This window comes from Lissotriton helveticus, chromosome 3_1 (genome assembly GCF_964261635.1).
Source record: "Lissotriton helveticus chromosome 3_1, aLisHel1.1, whole genome shotgun sequence".
In the NCBI taxonomy this organism is placed as follows: Eukaryota; Metazoa; Chordata; class Amphibia; order Caudata; family Salamandridae; genus Lissotriton; species Lissotriton helveticus.
Window position 1 is genome coordinate 325,571,101 of NC_136061.1, and position 21,062 is coordinate 325,592,162.

At 48.3% G+C, this 21,062-nt stretch overlaps 1 protein-coding gene across 7 annotated transcripts in view; it reads right to left on the bottom strand.

The window, feature by feature from the left end:
- Window positions 1-21,062, bottom strand: part of NLE1 (notchless homolog 1) — a 249,687-nt gene that overhangs the window by 54,464 nt on the left and 174,161 nt on the right. For all 7 annotated transcript variants that reach the window (XM_078679913.1, XM_078679915.1, XM_078679916.1 and 4 more), the window contains one exon: window positions 7,879-8,038. In XM_078679913.1, the coding sequence (XP_078536039.1) occupies window positions 7,879-8,038 (160 nt within the window). The remainder of the gene's footprint in view (window positions 1-7,878; window positions 8,039-21,062) is intronic.

Below are 21,062 nucleotides of genomic sequence, written 5' to 3' on the forward strand. Positions count from 1 at the left end.
TACCCTATTGGAATGTATTTGGATGAATGGCTCTTGAATAGTTAGGGCTTGTAGCTCACTAACTCTTCTAAGTGAAGTAATTGCCGCTAGAAATGCCACCTTCCATGTTAAAAATTGTAATTCGCATGAATGCAATGGTTCAAATGGTGGTCCCATCAGTCTGGTTAAGACGATGTTAAGGTTCCAGACAGGTGAAGGTGGGTGTTTTGGGGGGATTATTCTTTTGAGTCCCTCCATGAATGCCTTAATTGCAGGTACTCTGAACAGCGAAAGATGCTGTCTGTTCTGAAGATAAGCTGCAATGGCTGCTAAGTGTATTATTATAGATGAATAAGCTAGATTGCAACGATGTAGGTGCAAAAGATAGCAAATGATATTTTGAGTGGAAGCATCTAGTGGGTTTATGTCATTGTTATTGCAGTAAATGACAAAACGCTTCCAATTTGCTGCGTAATAAGCTCTGGTTGTAGGTTTTCTTGCCTCCTTGATGATGTTCATGCAGTCAGGAGGTAAGTTTAGGTACCCAAACTCTAAGACTTCAGGAGCCAGATTGCAAGGTTCAGTTGTTGCGGATCTGGGTGCTGTATGTCGCCATGGCTCTGAGTGAGTAGAGTGGGTGTTAGCCGCAGTTTTTGATGAGGCACCACGGAAAGTTCTAGGAACGTTGTGTACCATGGTTGCCTGGCCCATGTTGGAGCAACCAGGATTAGTGTCAGTGAATGCTGGCGTAGTTTGCGTGCCACTAGCGGTATTAACGGTGCTGGGGGGAAAGCGTACGCAAATTTGCCTGACCAGTTCATCCATATCGCATTGCCCTGCGACTGCGGATGTTGAAACCTGGCGGCAAAGTACTGGCATTTTGCGTTTTCCTTTGTGGCGAACAGGTCTATCTCTGGTTGTCCCCATTGTTGGAAGTATGGTTGGAGCACTGTGGGATGAATCTCCCACTCGTGCAGCTGTTGGCTGTGTCTGCTGAGCAGATCCGCTACTTGGTTGTCCTTGCCTGGGAGGTGTTCTGCCATGAGAAAAATGTTTCTTTGGATGGCCCACTTCCACATGCTTTGTGCCAGATGTGATAGCTGTGGAGAGTGTGTTCCTCCCTGTTTTTGTATGTAGTACATTGCTGTCATGTTGTCCATGCGGATCAACACAGCTTTGTTGCATAAATGTACTTTGAACGCTTTCATTGCCTGAAAAATTGCCATCATTTCCAGCATGTGGATGTGCATTTTTTTTTTGTTGTGTTGTCCATAGGCCCTGCACTGTGTAATGAAGGATATGGGCTCCCCATCCTATGAGAGATGCGTCCGTTGTCAACACTATCTGTGGTACAGGCTCCTGGAACAGTCGGCCCTTGCAAAGGTTTTGTGGATTCCACCAATGCAGAGAGTTGTATGCACGACTGGTCACCAACACTAGGTCTTTCAATTGTCCTTGAGCCTGGTTCCACTGCTGTGCTAAGCACTCTTGTAGCGGACGCATTTGCAGTCTGGCGTGAGGGACTATGAAGAGGCACGAGGCCATCATGCCTATGAGTTGCATAAACACTCGAGCAGAGAGCGCATGTTTTGCGGCTTGAACTTTTGGATTAGTAGCTGCATACTGTTTATTCTTGCGGCGTTTGGGTATGCTTTTGCTGACAGAGTATCTATTGTTGCTCCCAGGTACTGCTGTACATGGGATGGCTGAAGGTGAGATTTTTGGTAGGCTGTGCAGTAGGTGAATTGTTTTTGACATGTGGCTGGCACACTGCTGGGCTGACTTTGCTTGTATGAGTCAGTCGTCCAGGTAGGGATAGACGTGAATATGTTGTCTTCTTAAATGTGCAGCCACTGTCGCCAGGCATTTTGTGAACACTCTCGGAGCTGTTACACCAAATGGAAGTACTTTAAATTTGTAATGTTGATTTAGTAGCGTAAACCTGAGATACTTCCTGTGAGCAGGATGTATCTGGATATGGAAATATGCATCTTTGAGGTCCAATGTTGCGAGGAAGTCTCCTTGCTGCAACAGTGGTAACACTTGTTGTAGAGTGAGCATATGAAAATGCTCCTATAAGATGTAATGATTTAGGGGCCTGAGGTCCAATATTGGTCTGAGAGACCCGTCCTTTTTGGGGATGAGTAAGTATAGTGAATATACCCCTGTACCTTGATGTTCTAATGGTACTAGTTCGATGGTCCCTTTTTGCAGCATGCTGATAACTTCTTGCTGCAATAAGTTGAGGTGTTCTACGGACATAGGACGGTGTTTTGGAGGAATGTTGGGTGGTGTGGAGGTTAGCACGAGGCAATAGCCATCTCGGATAATTTGTCTTACCCACTTGTCTGTAGTGATGTTTTGCCAGACTGGTAGGAAATGTTGTAATCGTCCCCCGACCGGTGTTATATGGTCTGGGGGTAGCGCTAAGGAGTCACTGTTTTGTATTGGCAGAGGATCTGGTGGTGTTATTACCTCATCCTCTGCCTTTGTTGTTATTGCCGCGGTATCCACCTCTATTGTTTTTATTATAGGTGGTTTGTGTGTTCCCTTTGTAGTTTGTAGTCTGCTGTGATGAGTTGCCTCTTGCAGCACCTCAGTAGTTTGAGCGACGAAAGGAGCCTCTATGTTGTTGTGACTGTAGGGCTCCCATCAATTTAGCTGTCTCAGTGTCCTTTTTCATTTTGTCCAGTATTGTATCTACACCTGGACCAAATAAGTAGTCAGGATTAACTGGCTGGTTTAACACAGTGGTTTGTACCTCGTTTTTGAAACCAGAAATGCGTAGCCACGCATGTCTCCTGATCATAACACTAGTGTTAATAGACCTGGCAGCTGTGGCTGCTACATCTAAGGCACATTTAATTGAGGCGTTCGTGATAAGCTTTCCCTCTTGTACTAATTGTTCAGCCTGTTCTTTGTAAGCATCAGGTAAATGTCGTAAAAGTGTTTCTAGGGTATCATAGTGTGCCCGGTCATACCTAGCCAACAGGGCTTGCGTGTTAGATATTCTCCATATGTTAGCCGCCTGTGCGGCTACCCTTTTCCCTGATGCCTCAAAGATTTTTGATTCTTTGTCGGGAGGCGAAGCTTCCCCAGTTGTTTGAGAGTTTGCACATTTGCGCGCATTAGCTACCACTAAAGAATCTAAAGGCAGTTGTCCCTTAATATATGTAGGGTCTAGCGGCGCTGGCCTGTATTTCCTCTCAATTCTTGGGTTAATAACCCTTGCCCTAGTGGTGTCTTTAAAGATGTCTCCTGCATGTTTAAGCACCCCCTTTAACATAGGCAGTGTTTTAACTGTTCTTTCTGATGTGGCAAAAGTGTCGAAGAGGAAATCCTCCACAGGGTCTGCATGCATGTCCACATTGTGATGGCTTGCTGCTCTTTCTATTAATGAATTAAAAGCAGCTGTGTCCTCTGTAGGAGATGGCCTAACAGGGTATGCAGGTGTATCAGGAATGGGTTGTGAGTCACCAGGTTGTAGTGGGTCAGCCCATGGTTGTGTGTGACTGTCTTGGTCAGCGTCTACTGGGTAGCTCTATTCCTGATCATATTCCTCATCCACCTCTTTATCAGAGTGTGTGGGTGTAAAAGAATATGTATGTGGCCTATCTGGCTGAATAGGCTCAAAAAGAATAGGTGATGTAGAACAGTCCCTTTTCTTTTTAAGTGGTATGTTGAAGGTCTCCTTCCCAGTTTCTGGTCTGATTTTCCTCTTGTAGAGAGTGAGTTTGCCAGAGTTAGGATCAATATAGAGTTTTGATTGTTCAACTGATTCAGGGTCTGGATGTAAGACCTCCTGTTCAGCAGTTTTGTGTGGTTTTGCCAATGTCTTTTGTTTGGGTTGTTTCGGTTCGACGCCGCTTTTGGGATCGACTGCCTTTGTCTTTGAGGAAGATGGGAGGCCAAACTTAATCGGTCCGATGGTCTTTTGTGGTACTACAGTCTGTTTCGGTAGTGCCTGCTTCTTCGGAGCCGAGACCTTTTCGACGGTCTTTTTCGGTTCGATTACGGCCTTGTGTACTTGTGTTGATTTTGGAACCGATGACTTTGGATCAAAGCCCTTTGATGTAGGTACGACTCCCTTTTTTCGGTTCGATATTTTTTGGCTCGATGGTTTTCTTTTGCATAGCAATCGGTTTGTCGCCTCTTTCTTTGTGTTCGACAACCTTCTTTGGATCGAGTCCCTTTTTTGTTTTTTCGGCCGTCGGCGCCGATGTTTTCGGTTCAAAGCCTTTTTGTTTTGGAGTAGATACCGGGGCGCTTGTTTCCGGTTCGACGACCCTTGTGTTCGACGCCGAAGGTTCGATATAGTTTGGCCCGAAGACTGTGTTGTCGACGAGCTTCTTCGGCCTCGACTCCGATGGATCGACGTAGTGTGGTCCGAAGACCGTGTAGTCGATGAGTTTCGGTATCGTTTCGTGTTCCACTACTTTTGGTTTCGATATCACCAATCTCGGAGCTTGTTTATCCGATGGCTCTGTAGGAATATTCTTAGCCGGGCTGTATTGCGGGGCCATAGAATGTCTTTGAGATCTTGGCTAAGGCCTTGTGGCGATGCCTCGACCTGAGCCTGTGGAACTGTGGAGGTGAACGTATAGGCCGCCGTAGTTACGGTTGGGCCAGTTTCGTCACTGGAGTCGTCCTCTACGGCTCCAATCCCTTGTTTGTCGTCCCCTACCTCAAGATGTCTTCTTCCTCATCGATGTAGTAGTCGGAGTCATGCTCCGATTCTTCATCCGACTGTTCTTCGTATTCTTCTGCCTCGACAATATTGTCTTCGGCGCCGAAGATATTTTCTGGCTCTGGCGCTTGCCTCTGCATGGTTAGTCTAGCGGCCCGTCGAGTTCGAAGTGTCTTTTTTGAACGGAACTGGGTACAGGCTAGGCAGTCGGACTCATCATGTTCAGGAGATAAACACTTGTTACATACAGGGTGTTTATCGATATGTGGGTACTTGGAGTTACATAGAGGGCATCTCTTGAATGGGCTCCGTTCCATCGACGACTGGGCGCGTGGCGCCAAGAAGGCCCGCGGCCCGATTCGACGTTCCAAGTTGGTTAAAGTTTGTAAAGAAGCTGTGTGGACCCATTCGAGACAATACCGACGATCGCAGATGGCCTTTTGGCCTCTAGAAAGTGTAGTTTCGATTCCGAACATTGAGTAAAGGTAGATACATCCAAACCCAATGGCGGAAAAAAAACAATCTGAGGATGGAGAGGATGCCCATGCGCACTGTAGTCCAGTGGAGGAGCCACCTATCTCGTGATACTTCGAAGACTCTTCCAGGACAACAACGTGCAATCATCCAGACCCAACGCTAGGCGGCGATCTATGCAGAGATATGAATTCAGCAGCCCACATGCCTCGAACATATGTATTTATGTGTTGGTTTTGAAAACAGATAAATAAATGGCACTGTCATTTACAATGCCAATAGCTTAATATCTCGCAAATGAGATCTATTGCATTTGTACCCAAAAACAGACACACAGAGAGCGCCACACACACACACAGAGCCACACACACAGAGCCACACACAGAGCCACACACACACACACAGAGCCACACAGAGCCACACAGAGCCACACACACACACACACACACACACACAGAGCGGCCTTTGAGGGAAGGCCGTCAGACGCCGACATTTGGAGGCCCCTTCCCACAGATCTTTGCGTAAGAAAACGGCCTGTGATCAGGTGTCTACACAAGACACCATGCATCTATGAGTAAATTGACCCGTCTATGCGGGGGGCTTGGTGGACAACGTGAGACTGTTGAGGTGCCCTGACTTCTGTCCGGGAGGGTCCCGGTGCACATGTCAGGGACTGGAAGACCCATCGCTGCCTGGAACCCTCTGCAGTGGCATCAGTGTTTCCCAGGTGGTGGGGACGGGGAGGGGCAGGTAGGAGATGATAGTTCACTATGAACCCATATCTCACGCTGTGCCCATCAGGTATCATGCACTCTACCACTGTTTGCCAGCAATACCTCTGTCTTCAGCTCACTTTTAAAGCCCCAAGTAATTTTCACTTATCCTGGCATGCATATAGCGCTATCTTGTGTGACACAACATGCTTTAATCCACAGCTGGTTCCAAAGTGCGCTGACACACAAAGAGGTCTTCTGTGTGAGGTAAGAAAGAATCTGGATAGTAGACGGGAGTCGATCCCGTGGACGGGGAGCCGTGTCGCAGGGCCAGACACTGGCAGTAAGTCGGTCGCTCAGCGCCCCACTAAAAAATGGGCATGATCCGTCCCAATCGCCGCCAGAGAGGGACCAGCAGACAGGACACCTCTGCTTGCTTCGCTGCCCCCAGTCCCAGCTCTGCAGCACCGGCTACGCTGAGATCCTTGGCACGCAGCTCCGCTCCGGTCCGCGGCCCCTCCCTTCTGATACAGTCTGGAGCCCCCGAGGACCTGGGAGAGCGGCTCAGCCATTCACACCCCCGAGCGGTCCCAGACATTCCAGTCCGGGGCGGGCGGGCGTGGAGACGCAGCGTCTGCAGGCAGTAGAAGCCCCAAACCCTGGCAAGGGGTGCATGGAGCAGGAGCCCCTCTGTGGAGCAGACAGGCCTCCAGCCACCCCCGCCGATGAGGATGAGGAGGGGGTGGGAAGCGAGGCCAGCCAGCCAGCCAACCCCCTCTCAGCGACAGAGAGTGGTGGAGGGGAGAGGGAATGAAACCAGAGCGAGGAGAGAGATGGCAGGATGAGAGAGACGAGAGGAGGTTAGGAAGCTAGAGAGCGAAAAGCAAGCGATGGAGGGTGTAGGTGGGGTTAGATTATGAGAGAGTTTAAGAGTGAGTGTAAGAGAAAGTGAGAGATGCAAGGGGAGAGAGATAAGATTGGAGTGCAGGGAGGCAGGCAGACAAGCAGTTAGTGACAGCCAACCGGTGGCGGAGAAAGAGACTTTTCTCTTTTTGCCTGCTGGCGTAAAAGGTTCCTTATCTTCTTTATGGGGCGAAACAGATGGCCCCATAAATAAGTTAAGAAACCTTTTACGCCAGCAGTAAGTCAAGTAAGCCAGTATGAAAAGGATGGGGCATAAAAAGAAAGAACGTCACTGGGACCTCTTCTCCAATGGCTGGCCACCGTTTTGCATGAATGGTGACGCCAGCCAATGGAAAAGAGGGGCAGGGCTTAACCTCGCTAGTGAAACTTACTGAATATCATTAAATCTCGCCAGCTCGACTGCGCATGTGCGCAGTCTTTCGCAGGCCGAGACCTAAAAACTGCTTTATTTAAAAAGCAGTCACAGACCTGGTGGTCTGCTGACCCCAGCAGGCCACCATCCCTGGGGGTGCTAGCCATTCCTAATGGGATCGCAAATTGAACCTGCCTCCTGAATATTAATGAGGCAGGCAATTTGCGACCCCATTAGGAATCGCAAACAGTGTCTGAGACACTGTTGTACACTTCTATTTGCGAGTCGCAAATTGCGAGTCGCAAAACAACGCAATTTGTGACTCACAAATTGGTAGGGTTGTACATCTGGCCCTTACAGACTGGTGCTCAAAACAGTGGTTCTCACTGAGAGCCAACCATAACAGGTCTATTGTTTCTTAGAAGATACCTGCTGTTAATTATGCCTGCTGTTATCTAGCTTTTGTAAAATGATTCGTCAGCCATGTTGGAAGGCTCCTGCTAAACTAGTTCTTAAAGTAAAAAACAACAAATAATATTTATATAACCACTGTTGCAAAGATTCACAGGCCAAACTGCAGTAACCAACAAACATATGCCATGCTGCCTGCTTAGTTCTTTCACACTGCTGGGCAGTGTAAGGTTCAGTGCTGATGCTATATAAGACTGGGAGATAAAGGACTACTTTCAAATGTATTAATAAACATTTCAAAAGCTCAATTTCAAAATGGACCTAAGTGAAGAACAAACCTCATCTGCATGTCCTGGCAGGTCAATAGACAGCTTCCGAGTCTTGGCGTCCCAAACCTTCAGCGTACTGTCACTGCTGCCACTCACCAGGAGCCGACTGTCTGCAGACCAAGCAATCTGGTACACAGCTGAAACGTGCCCTCGCAGGGAAGAAAGATACCTGAGAAATGGATGCAAGGTGTAAAAAACAGAACACAACCCACATCTGACAGACCACATTCAGAGATACCATCTGAAAACAATAACATAACAAGCATCTGCAATGCAATAGGTCTCGCAGTTGTGAGAGTTTGAGCTATTGGCATTGCATGGCATTTACACGTGTTGGTTTTTAAAACATAAATTAAAGGCATTGTCATTTACAATGCCAATAGCTTAAAATCTCGCAAATGCGAGACCTATTGCATTGCAAATGCTTTTTTTTGTCATCTCTGAGCTCACAATGGTAACGTGGCTTACCCACAATGTGCACAAGCCACTGGTAATAGTGATTTGCCGTTCACACATTAGTAACCATCCCAGATAATGCTGCTCCCTTTCATTCTACCGAAGATTGGAGCCAACTGGGTAGTGAATGGCTTGGAGATGTGAATATTATTATAACCAAGACATTAAACAATCATTCACTGATTAGTGGCATGCTTCATCATCGAGCCTGTTCGAGAGTGGGAACCATATCCACCCAAAGATAAGTAGGGAATTGGGATAGTTGCTGCTAATGAGAGAGTGAGTTAAAGGTTATGCTCAGCCCTATCAAGGAAGTTCCCAGATGCTCAAAAACTATCCCTTAAGTCGCCATCAAAGTCTAAGCTATTCCCACTCTACCTTTTCCTTCAACAACTCCATGCTCCAAATTGAATGTCCATTGGTTAATGAATGCATGAGTTCAATCAATTTATCTATCTTTATTCAGTGTATAATCAAACTAAACCAATAAAAGTACATAAACTTACATTTAAAAACTCACAATATATTATATAGTCTTGGTTAAAATGTTGGTACCATTGATTCATAATTCAAAATCTCTAAATGAGCGAGACGCTTTCTCTCGTGCAACGCCCCTAAAACAAAATACCACGGAGCATACTTGCATGTCTACCAATTTGCACAGACATGAGAAAGTCGTTTGAACATTATTAAGAGATCAATAGTGGTTTTGAAAAGCGCTTCTTTAAATTCATACAAACTGGCCTAAAAAGAGTAAAGGGGAAATGAATGAGTTAATGTGAGTGGATGGAGAGACCAAAACTGACCACAAAAGAGGCGTTCGGAATGAGCTTTCTTTGAAGGTCTGCTTATTTTAGGATGGTCTGACTCCATCATTTATTAAAACAACAGCAATTGACACTCCTTTTCGCCCAGATCCTACCGTCTTTATCTGACTGAACTACATCACTTTCGTTCTTTTTAACAGTTGGCGATAATTTGGATAACGTTCCTCGTCTGTTGCTCTGTACACCTGGTCATCAAAGGAAGGAGTAGTTTCTTACCTGTAACTCCAGTTCTGTAGTAGGGCTATCACTGTCTCCCCTTTTGTATCCCCTTTTGTATCGCTTTGTTCGCCCTAAGTGTGGCAGGGTATGCTCAGACGTGAGTCCCTTGCTCACTTGGCCACTGGATTCAAGATAGCCTGGCTGATGAGGATTATGAATCCGAAACCGGTCCCAGGATGCTTGTTTCCAGTCCATGGAAGACATGGCTTTGCAGTTCGGGCTGGACTGTTCCCATGAGGCACAGGGTCAGACTGATTTGCATATAGCCATGTCTGAAATGGGGTGGCTGAGTGGGCTAAAGAATGGTGATGGATTAAACCCAGATCAGTTGACTGGGGGTGAGTGTTTGATTTGCTCAAACGCTCCGTCCATCATCCTCTTTTGTATTGCTTATCTCTGTTAAAGTCATAATCAAGTGAATAGTCCCGCCCATGTGCGTGGACCCCGGAGCAATCAAAATAATCTCTTAAATCGTCTTCTCTGCAGTCCTGCATAGACACTTAAGAGAAAATTAAAGACAATAATGCAGCCTGTATCTACAAGGCTACACTGTCCAGTACTTCAACTAGAAATGCCAAGGATATTTTACCACCATCACAATTCCAAAATGTGTCAAGTTCCATCCATAGAGACACTTCCCCTTCACAAAAACCTTGGAATGATAGAGAGGAAGGGATGGACAGACAGCCTCCATAGGCTGCCATTATATGTCTGGAAAATGTATACCGTGCCTTTAAGGAACTCTCCAGAGACCCTCGGTATCCCATGATGCACAGCAAACTCCTTTTACTTTCAGTTCTTTTTTCCGGCTCCTGCTAGCAGGACCCTGGAGCATTGAGCTCTCCCTTTTTGGGGTTTAATTCTAATTTTTTGACGCTTTTCAGTGTTTAGAGTGTTTCACTCGACGTCCACCTGTTCCTTCTTCCTTTTGCTGGAGTTTTTTGGCAGTTTCTGCCACCTTTTCTGTCGAAAATGCCTGCATTGTTCGACAGATGCCCTGAGTGTGCCAGGAAGAAGGCCAAATCGGATGGCCACAGAGTGTGTATCCTCTGTCTCCCTTCATCCCATGTTCCTGGGGATTGTGACATCTGCCAATCCTTTTTCAAAAGGACCAGGAGAGAGAGGGAGAAGATCTGGCTCCAAGGCCTGGAGCATAGGAAGCTTCAAGATCAAGGTGGGTCTGGGCATGGGAGGACTGGATCGGAGTCCTCTGCCTGTGCTGAGGCCTCTGGGGGGCTCCCCAGTCAAGAGAAGGCCAGGAAACGGCACATTTCTCCGTCGAGGGCGTCGGCATCGAGAGGATTGACCACCGTGTCCTCCCCGTCGACCCAGGGCTCTGGGTCGAAGCGGCGTCGACGTTCGACGTCGAGGGGGCTGACGTCGAGACCTCGGACGAGGTCGACGTCGAGAACTGCATCAACGTCGAGGTGGTTCCAGGCACAGGCGCTCGCCATCGAGGCGATACCGCCGCTCGCCGTCGAGGTCTACTCGGCGTTCGACGTCGAGGACCAGGCACTCGTCGTCGAGAAGGAGATCGCCATCGAGGGATGTGTCGACGCTGAGGCATTCGACGTCGAAGAAGACGTCGACGTCTAGAGGAGAGAAGTTAACCTCCAGGAGGCGATCCTGGGCAAGGACGGCGTCACCGGGCTCGGTGGTCAGCCTGTCCTCTGCTTCCACGAGCCCCCGGTCGCGGCGGCGCCTGCGCTCATCCAGTAGAAGGTCGGCTTCTAGGACTTCGCCGCGAAGGCCGACAAAGAAGAAGAGAGTAGTTAGATCGTCCGACTCGGAGTACTCTCAAGCCTACTCCCCTTCTCGGCCATGATCGCCTACACCTCCTACGTCGCCGCAGAAGAGTCCCACTCCTCCACTGCTTCCACCTCTCCCGAGGACTCCTCCTCCACTTCCGAAGACTCCTCCGCATCGTCCTCCACCTCTTCCACCACGACTTCCTCCACGGTCAGTCTCGCTGCCGCGCTTCCCATCACCACCTAAGGGGACGCCACAGCCGTAGACTCCGGCTCTACCTCCACAGCCGACCAGGCCGGTGGATCGTCCACAACCTCGGAGATCCAGATCACGGTCCAGGTCGCGATCCAGGCGAGGACGCCTGGATGACTGACGTTCATCTACAAGGTCCCGGAGGCGTCACAGGCGAGATCGATCAAGATCCCGTCATACGGATTCATCTAGTGCTCGGGGGTATTCACCCACCCTGTCAGATTTACCCCACACGAGAGTGTCGCCAGTGGACGATATTGTCTTGTTTCAAGAGGTAATATTGCGAGGGGCGGGAAAGCTGGGTATTACCCTGACGGTGCCTATGCCTTCTACGTCCATGATCTTCGAAACTCTCCATAAGCGGCAGCTGGCTCGCCCCCTGTTGCCCTTGGTGCCGGGGTTGGAAGAACCGGCAATGGAACTCTTTCTGACGCCGGCGTCGACAAGATCCACCCCCTCACGGCTGCAGAAGAAATACAGACCACCTGATTCAGATCCGGCCTTTCTCAGATCGGACCCGATCCCAGATTCGGTGATTGTCACGGCAGCCAGAAAACATGCTACCGCTCCATCCTCCAGGGTGCCCCCAGACAAAGAAAGTAAGCAGATGGATTCTGCGGGACGTAAGGTCTGCGGGACGACTGCTACGTCCATGAAAGCCGCCAGTGCCACGGCTCTCCTGGGGCACTACGACCGATCATTGTGGGATTCCCTCCAACAGTTTTTGGAGCATCTCCCTAGAGACAAGAGGGAGGATTTTCAGGAGATCATCAACGAGGGGATGATAGTGTCTAATCAAGTAATTAGTGCGGCAGCGGATTCCTCGCTATTGGCTGCCCATGGCTACTGCCATGGGATAAATCTGAGACGCCATGCCTGGCTGCGACTGACGTCGTTGAAGCCAGAGGGTTGCGAATTTGCCGTTCTCGGGGGTGACACTATTTGGCAGACATGCTGATGAGTAGATGGCCCGCATGAAGGCGGAGGCTGAAACCCTGACGGCTGTCGGGTTAGAGAAGCCGAAGGAGCAGAAGAAGACTTTCCGCCCCTTCCAGAGGTGTTTTGGTGCCCACGGCAGAGGGCAAGGTCGTCAGACTGGCCGGTAGCGAAATGAACAGTAGCAGTACCAGAGGTGGCCTGTCCAGAAGCAACAGAGGGGCAGAGGCGGCCAGCAGTCCTCCTCGACGCCCAAAGGCCCGGCTGGGTCTAGACCCTGAGGTGCTACTTCCCCCTCGTCCGTTACCCGCTCCGGTGGGGGGAAGCATCCAACATTACTTGGCAGAGTGGAGAAAAATTACTCAGGCAAGTGGGTGCTGAATATTGTTTGCAATGGATACAGTCTTCGTTTCACCAGCCCGCCTCCAGCAATTCCACCGGTTTGCTCGCAGTTCCAACTGCATGAGCTCCAGGAGGAGGCCGATATCCTCTTGAGAAAAAGGGCGATAGAAGATGTCCCTCTGTCTCAAAGGGGAAAGGGCCTGTACTCACATTCTGGATTTGCGACAAGCAAACAAATGGATTTGCAGGGAAAAGTTTTGCATGCTGTCTTTGCACCAGATCTATCCTCCGCTTCAAGGGGGAGACTGGCTTTGCGCAATATATCTACAAGATGCGTACTTCCATGTGCCCATTGCAAGGAAACACGGGAAGTTCCTGCGGTTTCTAGTCGGCACCAATCACTATCAGTACACCGTACTACCGTTTGGACTGAAGTCTGCACCCAGGACGTTTTCAAAATGCATGGCAGTGGTGGCAGCGCACCTGAGAAAGAACAAGGTGTTTGTCTACCTGTACCTGGACGACTGGTTGATCAAAGCCTCCACCTTCCAGGAAGCACAACTGCACTTCAACAAGACGGCTGTTCTGTTGAGCCAGCCGGGGTTGCACATAAACATGTCCAAGTCTGTCCCAATTCCTGTCCAGTGCCTGCAGTACTTGGGAGCCTCCATCAATACGCTGTCAGCAAGCGTGTCTCCTTCGGAGGAGAGACGCTTATCGATCCTTCGGAAGGCTCAGGCTCTCATAGCTGCTCCATCTACAACAGTGAGGACGGGGTCTTCTCTACTGGGGTCGATGGCCTCTTGCATTTTCCTCACTCCACATGCGTGCCTCCACATGAGGCCGCTGCAGGAATGCTTGGAGGATCAGTGGGACCAGAGGAAAGGGTGCTGGGACGACAGGATCCAGTTGGCTCGTCACGCCCAACAGTCCCTGAGATGGTGGTGCTCAGCAGAGAGTCTCCTCAGAGGGGTTCCTTTCCACAAGGACATCCCCACTCAGACTATCGTGACTGATGCGTCTCTCCAGGGCTGGGGAGTGCATTCAGACCATCTACAGATCCAGGGACCGGAGTCCACGTATCACATCAATTTCCTGGAACTCAGAGCTGTTCACTTGGCACTGAAGGCCTTTCATCCGTCCTTCCAGACCAACTCCTTGCTTGTGCAGACGGACAATATGACCACAATGTATTATCTAAACAAGCAGGGGGGCTCAATATCACGCACTCTCACAGGAAGCGCCAGCGATCTGGCACTGGCTGCTAGCCAGAGGACTGACGATAACGGCGACTCATCTGCCAGGTGTGCAGAATGTTCAAGCGGACGTACTCAGAAGGTTGATCCAAGAAAACCACGAGTGGGTCATAAACGTCGAGGTGCTCGACGACATCTTCGCCATGTGGGGCACTCCAGACGTAGATCTGTTCGCCACCGCCGAAAACAGAAAATGCCGCGACTTCGCCTTGAGGTATTACCAGCCGGGGACTCTGGGGAACGCGTTATGGATCAGCTGGTCGAACAGCTTTCTGTACGCTTTTCCACCTATTCCCCTGATTCCGGCGGTGCTCATCAAGCTGTCCCAGTCCAGGGCGCGGATGATCCTCATCGCTCCGGAATGGCCCAGGCAGTGGTGGTTCACGGACCTGCTTCACTGGTTGCTCCTACCTCACTGGCCGCTGCCGTGTCGGCCGGACCTTCTCACGAAGTTCGGGGGGCAGATGGTGCACCGAAACCTCTCATCGTTGAGTTTGCCGGCATGGCTCCTGAGATAGTGCAATATGGCCACTTGAATCTTCCTGAGGATTGCATGGACATATTGAAGGAGGCTAAGAGGCCTTCCACTAGGACTTCTTACGCTTAGAAGTGGAAGAGTTCCTGCATCTGGTGCACGTCTAAGAACTATGATCCGACGACCTGCAAGGAAGATGTCATCCTTCCATACCTTCTGCATTTAGCTCAGTCTGGACTTAATTTCTCTTCCATTAAGGTTCACCTCGCAGCATTGACTGCATACAGGAAATGTCCTTCGCAGATGTCCTTCTTCCAGATTCCTGTGATATAGGATTTTTTGGAAGGATTGAAGAATATACACAGCGATCCCCTACTACAGAAGTGGTACTCTCGCAGCATTGCACTCTGACCTTGAAGAGTTGCTGAGGTGCGTGACTCATTCGCAGAGGCCCTTGCGGCTCTGCAAATACCGCTGAGTCAGGCAGTGTGTGAGTGATGGTGACAGGGCTTCGCGAACATGCCCCACAGAGACTTTCACTTGGTGTCCCTCAAAACCTACATAGCATAACGTCTTTCCACTTCAACTGTTTACATAAGGTGTCTCTTGAAGCCTGCTTAATGTGTGACTATAATTAGACACGTCAGCAGTTATCATCTGAATCGAGTTGGTAACATTGTAAGAACATGAAAACCATAAGATTAGAATAACGAAGAGTTCGTTTAGATGGCCACCAAACTGTCAGGTCAGCAGTGGCCCTGCGCCTATAGGTTGTTATGACAGGGTAGATTTTGACACTGCGCCATGCCATTTTGGCCCGCCGCAACCCAAACTTTACTTCGCAGAAACAAAAACAAAATACAAAAAATGTATCACTGTTCTTCATTCTGCCCCTAAACTCCATTCTACTGCTCCCAAAAAAGGGCAAGTTAAGTGCTCACCTCACGGCACTATTGTGGCACAGGGAGGAGTGCAGATGACAACGAAACCGGAAGTCAGACAGCCTTCGTTGGGACGTGGGCGGGGCCTGCCAAACAAACAGGAAGCAACAGCCGGAGAGGACATCCAGAACCCTGCAGGCTCCAAGCTGATGTCCCGGCCCCATCAGAGGGACCGGGCGAAGAGCGAGGCAGACAGCATGGATGGCACCAGAGGCAAGACGGGGCTCCCCAGTGTTGAGGAGAGCCCCACGGCTTGCCAGGAGACGGCCAGGGAACCTGCAGACCGGTGAGTCTGTAATGCACACGCTTAAGGAGAGGCTATGGGCGGGCACATCGGCTGTCTAAAAGCGACGCAGTGAGCGCGCACATGGCATGTCCGGGTGCCGTGCACGCGCATGGTGCGAGCAGGCGTTGTGATAACGTCGCGAGCCAAGCCCTACGCATGCACAGCTGATGTCTCACGCGCGTGCACCCATCCTGTCCTGCTAAGCTAGGCGGCAACAATAGACTCGCTTATGCAGAGGTGTGGCGCCGCGGCCAGGGCGACTGACGCTGGAATCTGGGGACCACGGTTCGATCCCCGGCTCCGGCGGCAGGTTAGCCCAGCACCATGTGACTCTGGGCAATAGCTCGCTTAATCTTCCCGACGGCCCCCAGCGCCTAGAGACCCTTACGGGTGATTGTGCGCTTTACAAATGTGGACTTTAGGCGAGACATAAAAAAGTAAACAGCTCCGACATATTATCCTGAGTGAGGAGAAAACAGATGGGGAAAAACAAGTTGCCTAACTGTACACTGTGGTTCTCCAGTATTGATATCTTTCATAGAGCCACATACTTGAATCACACCCAACGTCATGGTGGGAGGCCCACGGTAAAAGTAATATAAGCAGTGTTTAAGCATTAGCATTAAACCCCATTGAAAACAACATACATTGGCAGCCAATTTAACTTGTTTTAAAGCATACAAACTTCAACCAATCAGAGCAGAGACAATGAAGCACTCACACGAAAGCAGAGTAACCATACCTTAGATTTCAAGCACGGTGTAACACCAGGAAAAAACAAAGGTATGTAAATGGTGAGGGAGAGCCGCCTGTGAATTTATGAAAGATATCAATACTAGAAAAATATCAATTATTGTACAGTGTACAAGTAAGTAGCTTGTTTTTTCTCCAGTATTGTATTTCATAGATTCACATGCTTGAATCAGACTAGTAAGCAGTACCAGAAACCAACGGAAGCGGGGAAGGCAAACCCTCCCACAACAAGGAAAAAAAAGGAAATAATACAGAAATCCATAACGTATAAACGTGAATTTAAAAAAAGGATACTAGAAGCATTATTTGACGAAGTCACCAAAAAGGTGAGAGAAAAAAAGCATACGAACTAAAAGCAAATGCTGCATACCTATGGAAACAGGCATCTCAGGGTAGCCTGTCCAACTGCCACATATGCTTTTCTCCAGGAATCGAGGCAGTGTGCTTCATGAAGTTGCGGGCATTAACCCACGCCGCTGCCATGCAGATATTCGGCAATTAAACTCTAGCGAACAGAGCTGAAGAAGCAGCAACCTTCTGCATAGAATGCACCTTCGCAGAAAATAATCTTTCTGCTTTCTTGTGACAGAAGGCGATGGTTGTAGACACCCAACAAGCAATACTTGCTAGTGACAGAGCTTGTCCTTTTCTCGGTGAAGCAAAAGAAATCCCGAGGTTTTTTTTGGGTGGGGTTTTATATAGCGCAAACTAGACCTGAAGGTATCAGAGCGCATTACATGAGCACCAGTTAAGTTACAGACGGACACATTAATTTTTGTTAGGCACAGGAAGATTAAGTGATTTGCCCGGAATCACAGAATGTTGAGCGTCCCTGCAGAGACTCGAATCCGGTTCCCAAGATCCGAGGTCGACTGCCTTAGCTGTTAGGGGTTGGTCATGATTTCCTGAAAGTTTTGGTTCTCTCGAGGTAAAACTTGACAGTTTCTGATGTCAAGAGAATACAAGGCTCTCCCTTGGCGAAGACTGTTCATTGAAGAATGTCAGTAAAAGAACAAGCTCATTTAGGTAGAAAGATGTTGGCACTTTCAGGATGAACTTTGGGTTAGTTTGGAAAATGACCATCATCTTGAAATTGCAAACATGGCTCTTGAATTGTTAAGGCTTGAATTTCACTTAGTCTCCTCAGAGAGGTCAGAGCCAAAAGAACAGCTAATATCCAACAGAGAAGAATTATGTTACTTATCCTGTAAGCATCTGTTCTTGGCATGTAGTGTTGTAGATTCACATGTTTTATATACTCCTGCCATCTAGTGTTGTGTCAGGATGTGTGCACGTTGTTTTTCTTCTAAGAAGTCTTTAGATTGACAAGATAAAGTGACTCCTCTTGGTGATAATGAACATGGGCATCAACCCCACTGTTAGATTGCTTTCCCGAGGGTGAGAATGGAGAATAAGATTTCAGTAAAGAAATGTCCTTTCACATGCAAAGGTAAAGGAACTGTAACAGCCACATGTGACAGGGAGGAGGGTGGGAGCATGGGAATCTACAGCGATACATGCCAAGAACAGATGATTCCAGGGTAAGTAACAATCCGTTCGAGGCAAGTGTAGCTGTAGATACACATGCTTTGCATAGACTGTAAAGCTGTGCTCTCCAAACCCGGTGGCTAACCTATGGGTGTTGCAGTTGTTTGGAAAAGTATATGTAGCACTGCCTGACCTACATAAGCTTGTGGGCGTGCTAGAACATCCACACAGTAATGCTTAGTGAAAGTGTGTGGTGTAAGCCATGTAGCTGCTCTATATATATATATCCATTTGGGATCTTGCCCAGAAAAGTCATGGAAGCCCCTATTTTGTGAGTAGAATGTGCTGTATGTAAAGTCCTTTTGGCTTTAGCATAACATGTCTGAATGCATTTAACTTTCAACCTGGAAATGCCTGATATGGATATGGGCTTTCCTTTATGAAGCGGCTAAAAAGCAATAACAAGCTGTTTGGCTTAGCAAAAGTCTTTAGTTTTGTGAATGTACTACATAAGGGCTCTTTTAACATATAATGTATGGAGAGCCCTTTCCGCAACAGAGTGTGGTTGAGGAAAGAATACAGGTAACTCAATTGATTATTAAGGTTAAAAGGAGAGCCCACCTTTGAAAGGAATTTGGGTTGGTGCGAAGGACCATATTGTCTCTGTGGAGCTGGAAGAAAGACTCTTCCAAGGTTAATGCCTGGAGCACACTAACACGTTGACGAGTGACGTGATGACAATTAAAAATGCGACCTTCCATGACAGAAATTGAAGGGAGCAGTTCTGTAGTGTTTGAAATGGGAGACTCATAAGTCTTGTGAAAACAATTTTAAGATTCCAGGTAGATGCAGGTGGAACGCGGGGGTGGAATGACTCTTAAGACCTTCTATACAGGCTTTGATGACTGGTACTTTAAACAAAGACAGGTGTTGTCTACTTTGCAGATATGCAGCCAGATGTGACCTTATGGATGTGAATGCAAGACCAGAGAGTTGTAGATGTAGAAGATAACAATGTTTTGTATTGAAGCATTAAATCGAATGATACTCTTATAATGACAATAACAGATAAATCGTTTCCATTTAGCTACATACCATGCTCCAGTAGTAGGCCTACCAGCTTCTTTGAGAATGTTCACACATTCAGGTGGGAGATTGAGATAATTGCATTCTATGACCTCAGTAGCCAAATTGGTAGGTTGGGTTCCCTGAGAGTTGGGTCCCTGATTTCTCCATGGTTGTGAGAGAAAAATTCTGGGTTGAGGGGAAACTTCACTCGGGGAACTACTGACAGTTCGAGTAGTGTTGTGAACCAGGACTGTCAGGCTCATGTGTGAGCCACTAATAGGAGTGTGAGGGATGTTTTCCTGAGCTTCTGAACCAGAAACTGAAGAAGAGGAAGAGGCGGAAAAGAGTAGGCAAATATCTCGGACCAATCCATCCATAGAGCATTGCCCTTGGATAGTGGGTATGGGAATCTGGATGCAAAGTTTGGGAATTCTACAGTTGGGAACGGCTCTATCTGTGGAAAGCTCCACTAGTGGAAGTAAGGGAGGAGGACTTTTGGGTGAAGTTCCCTCTTGTGGATTGGTTGCCGCATCCTGCTGAGGTCGTCAGAAAAACTGTGGTCTGTTCCTGGGAGGTGTTCCATTAACAGATGAATGTTGTGATGTAGAGCCCAACGCCAAATTGTCTGAGATAGGCATGATAACTGTAGAGAATGTGTGTGTCCCCCCCCCCCCCGTTTTTGTACACAGTACATGGTTGTCATATTGTCTGTGCGGACTAAGACAACCTTGCTGAGCAGGTGAGGTAGGAATGGTTTCAATGCCAGGTGAACAGCTTGAAGCTCTAGGACGTTGAAGTGGAGACCCTGGGTTTAGTGTCCCAGAGACCCAGGACTGTGACATTGTGTAAATGAGCAACCCAGCCTGTCAGTGATGTGGCCGTTGTCAGGATGATGTGGGGAACAGGGTCGAGGAACGAGCACCCTCTTAACAGGTTGTGTTCCACCACCTGCACAAAAGCAATGAGTGTAGCTGTCTATAAACACTAGATTCTCTAAATGACCATATCACAGAGACTACTGTTGTGTTAGACATTCCTGAAGAAGAAGCACGTGTAGCTGTGCATGTGTTGCTATGGCGATACATGATGCTATCATACCCAGTAGGTGCATGATAGTTCTATCACCTGTTGATTGAGCTGGAAACGTGGTAGTAGCGTTTGGAAAGGTTTGTTTCTTGCTGTATTGGGATAAGGGATGCCAACTGTTTGTTTAGGATATCCCCCAGATACGGTTGAAACTGAAAAGGCTGAAGATTAGATTTTTTTAAATTGATGGTGAAGCCTAGCTAATGGAGCAGATATCTGGTATTTTGAGTGTGTTGTTGACACAGAAGAAGAGTGTTGGCTTTGAGAAGCCAGTCGTCGAGATATGGGAAGACATGGATGTTTTGCCGGCTATCACAAATCTTAGGTATTTGGGATGTGCCGGATGTATTGCAATGTGAAAGCAGGCGTCCTTGAAGTCTAGGGCTGACAGAAAGTTGCCTTGCCGGAGAAGTGGGATTACGTTTTGAAGAAAGACCATATGGAAACGCTCTGACAGGATGTAATGATTTAAGGGCCATGTATTTAGGACTGGCCGCAAAGATCCATCCTTTTAGGGGATTATGAGGTACAGGGGATATACTGATGTAGAGGAACAGGTTCTATAGCTCCTCTGAGTAAAAGTGTTTGACCATCCGGTTTGAGTAATGTTTGGTGTTCCAGAGAGAGAGTGTAATTGTGAGGTGAAATATTTGGAGGTGTAGTGATGAGCTACAGACAATAACCATGTTGGATAAAGTCAAATACCCACTGCCACTGATTTGATCCTATGGATAGCCAAGTGAGGAGAAACTTACAATCGTCCCTTGATAGGTGTGGAAGGACCGGGGAGAAGGAGAAGGCAGTCACTGTTTTGTAGCGGGTGCAGCACTACGTGGGGAAGCACCTTTGCCTCTACCTTTTGAGTTGTTGCCCCTGTATGCGCCCCTGTGGTAACCTTGGGGAGAGGAGTGGTGACTCTGGCCTTGGTGGTAGGAAGAAGAGGCATCGGAAGATGTTTTACCACTCGCCCTATAGGCGGAGTGGCGAAAGGAGCCATGGGGACATGGTGGTTTGAAGTGCACCCATGGAGTTTGCAACTTCCATGTCCTTTTTGACTTT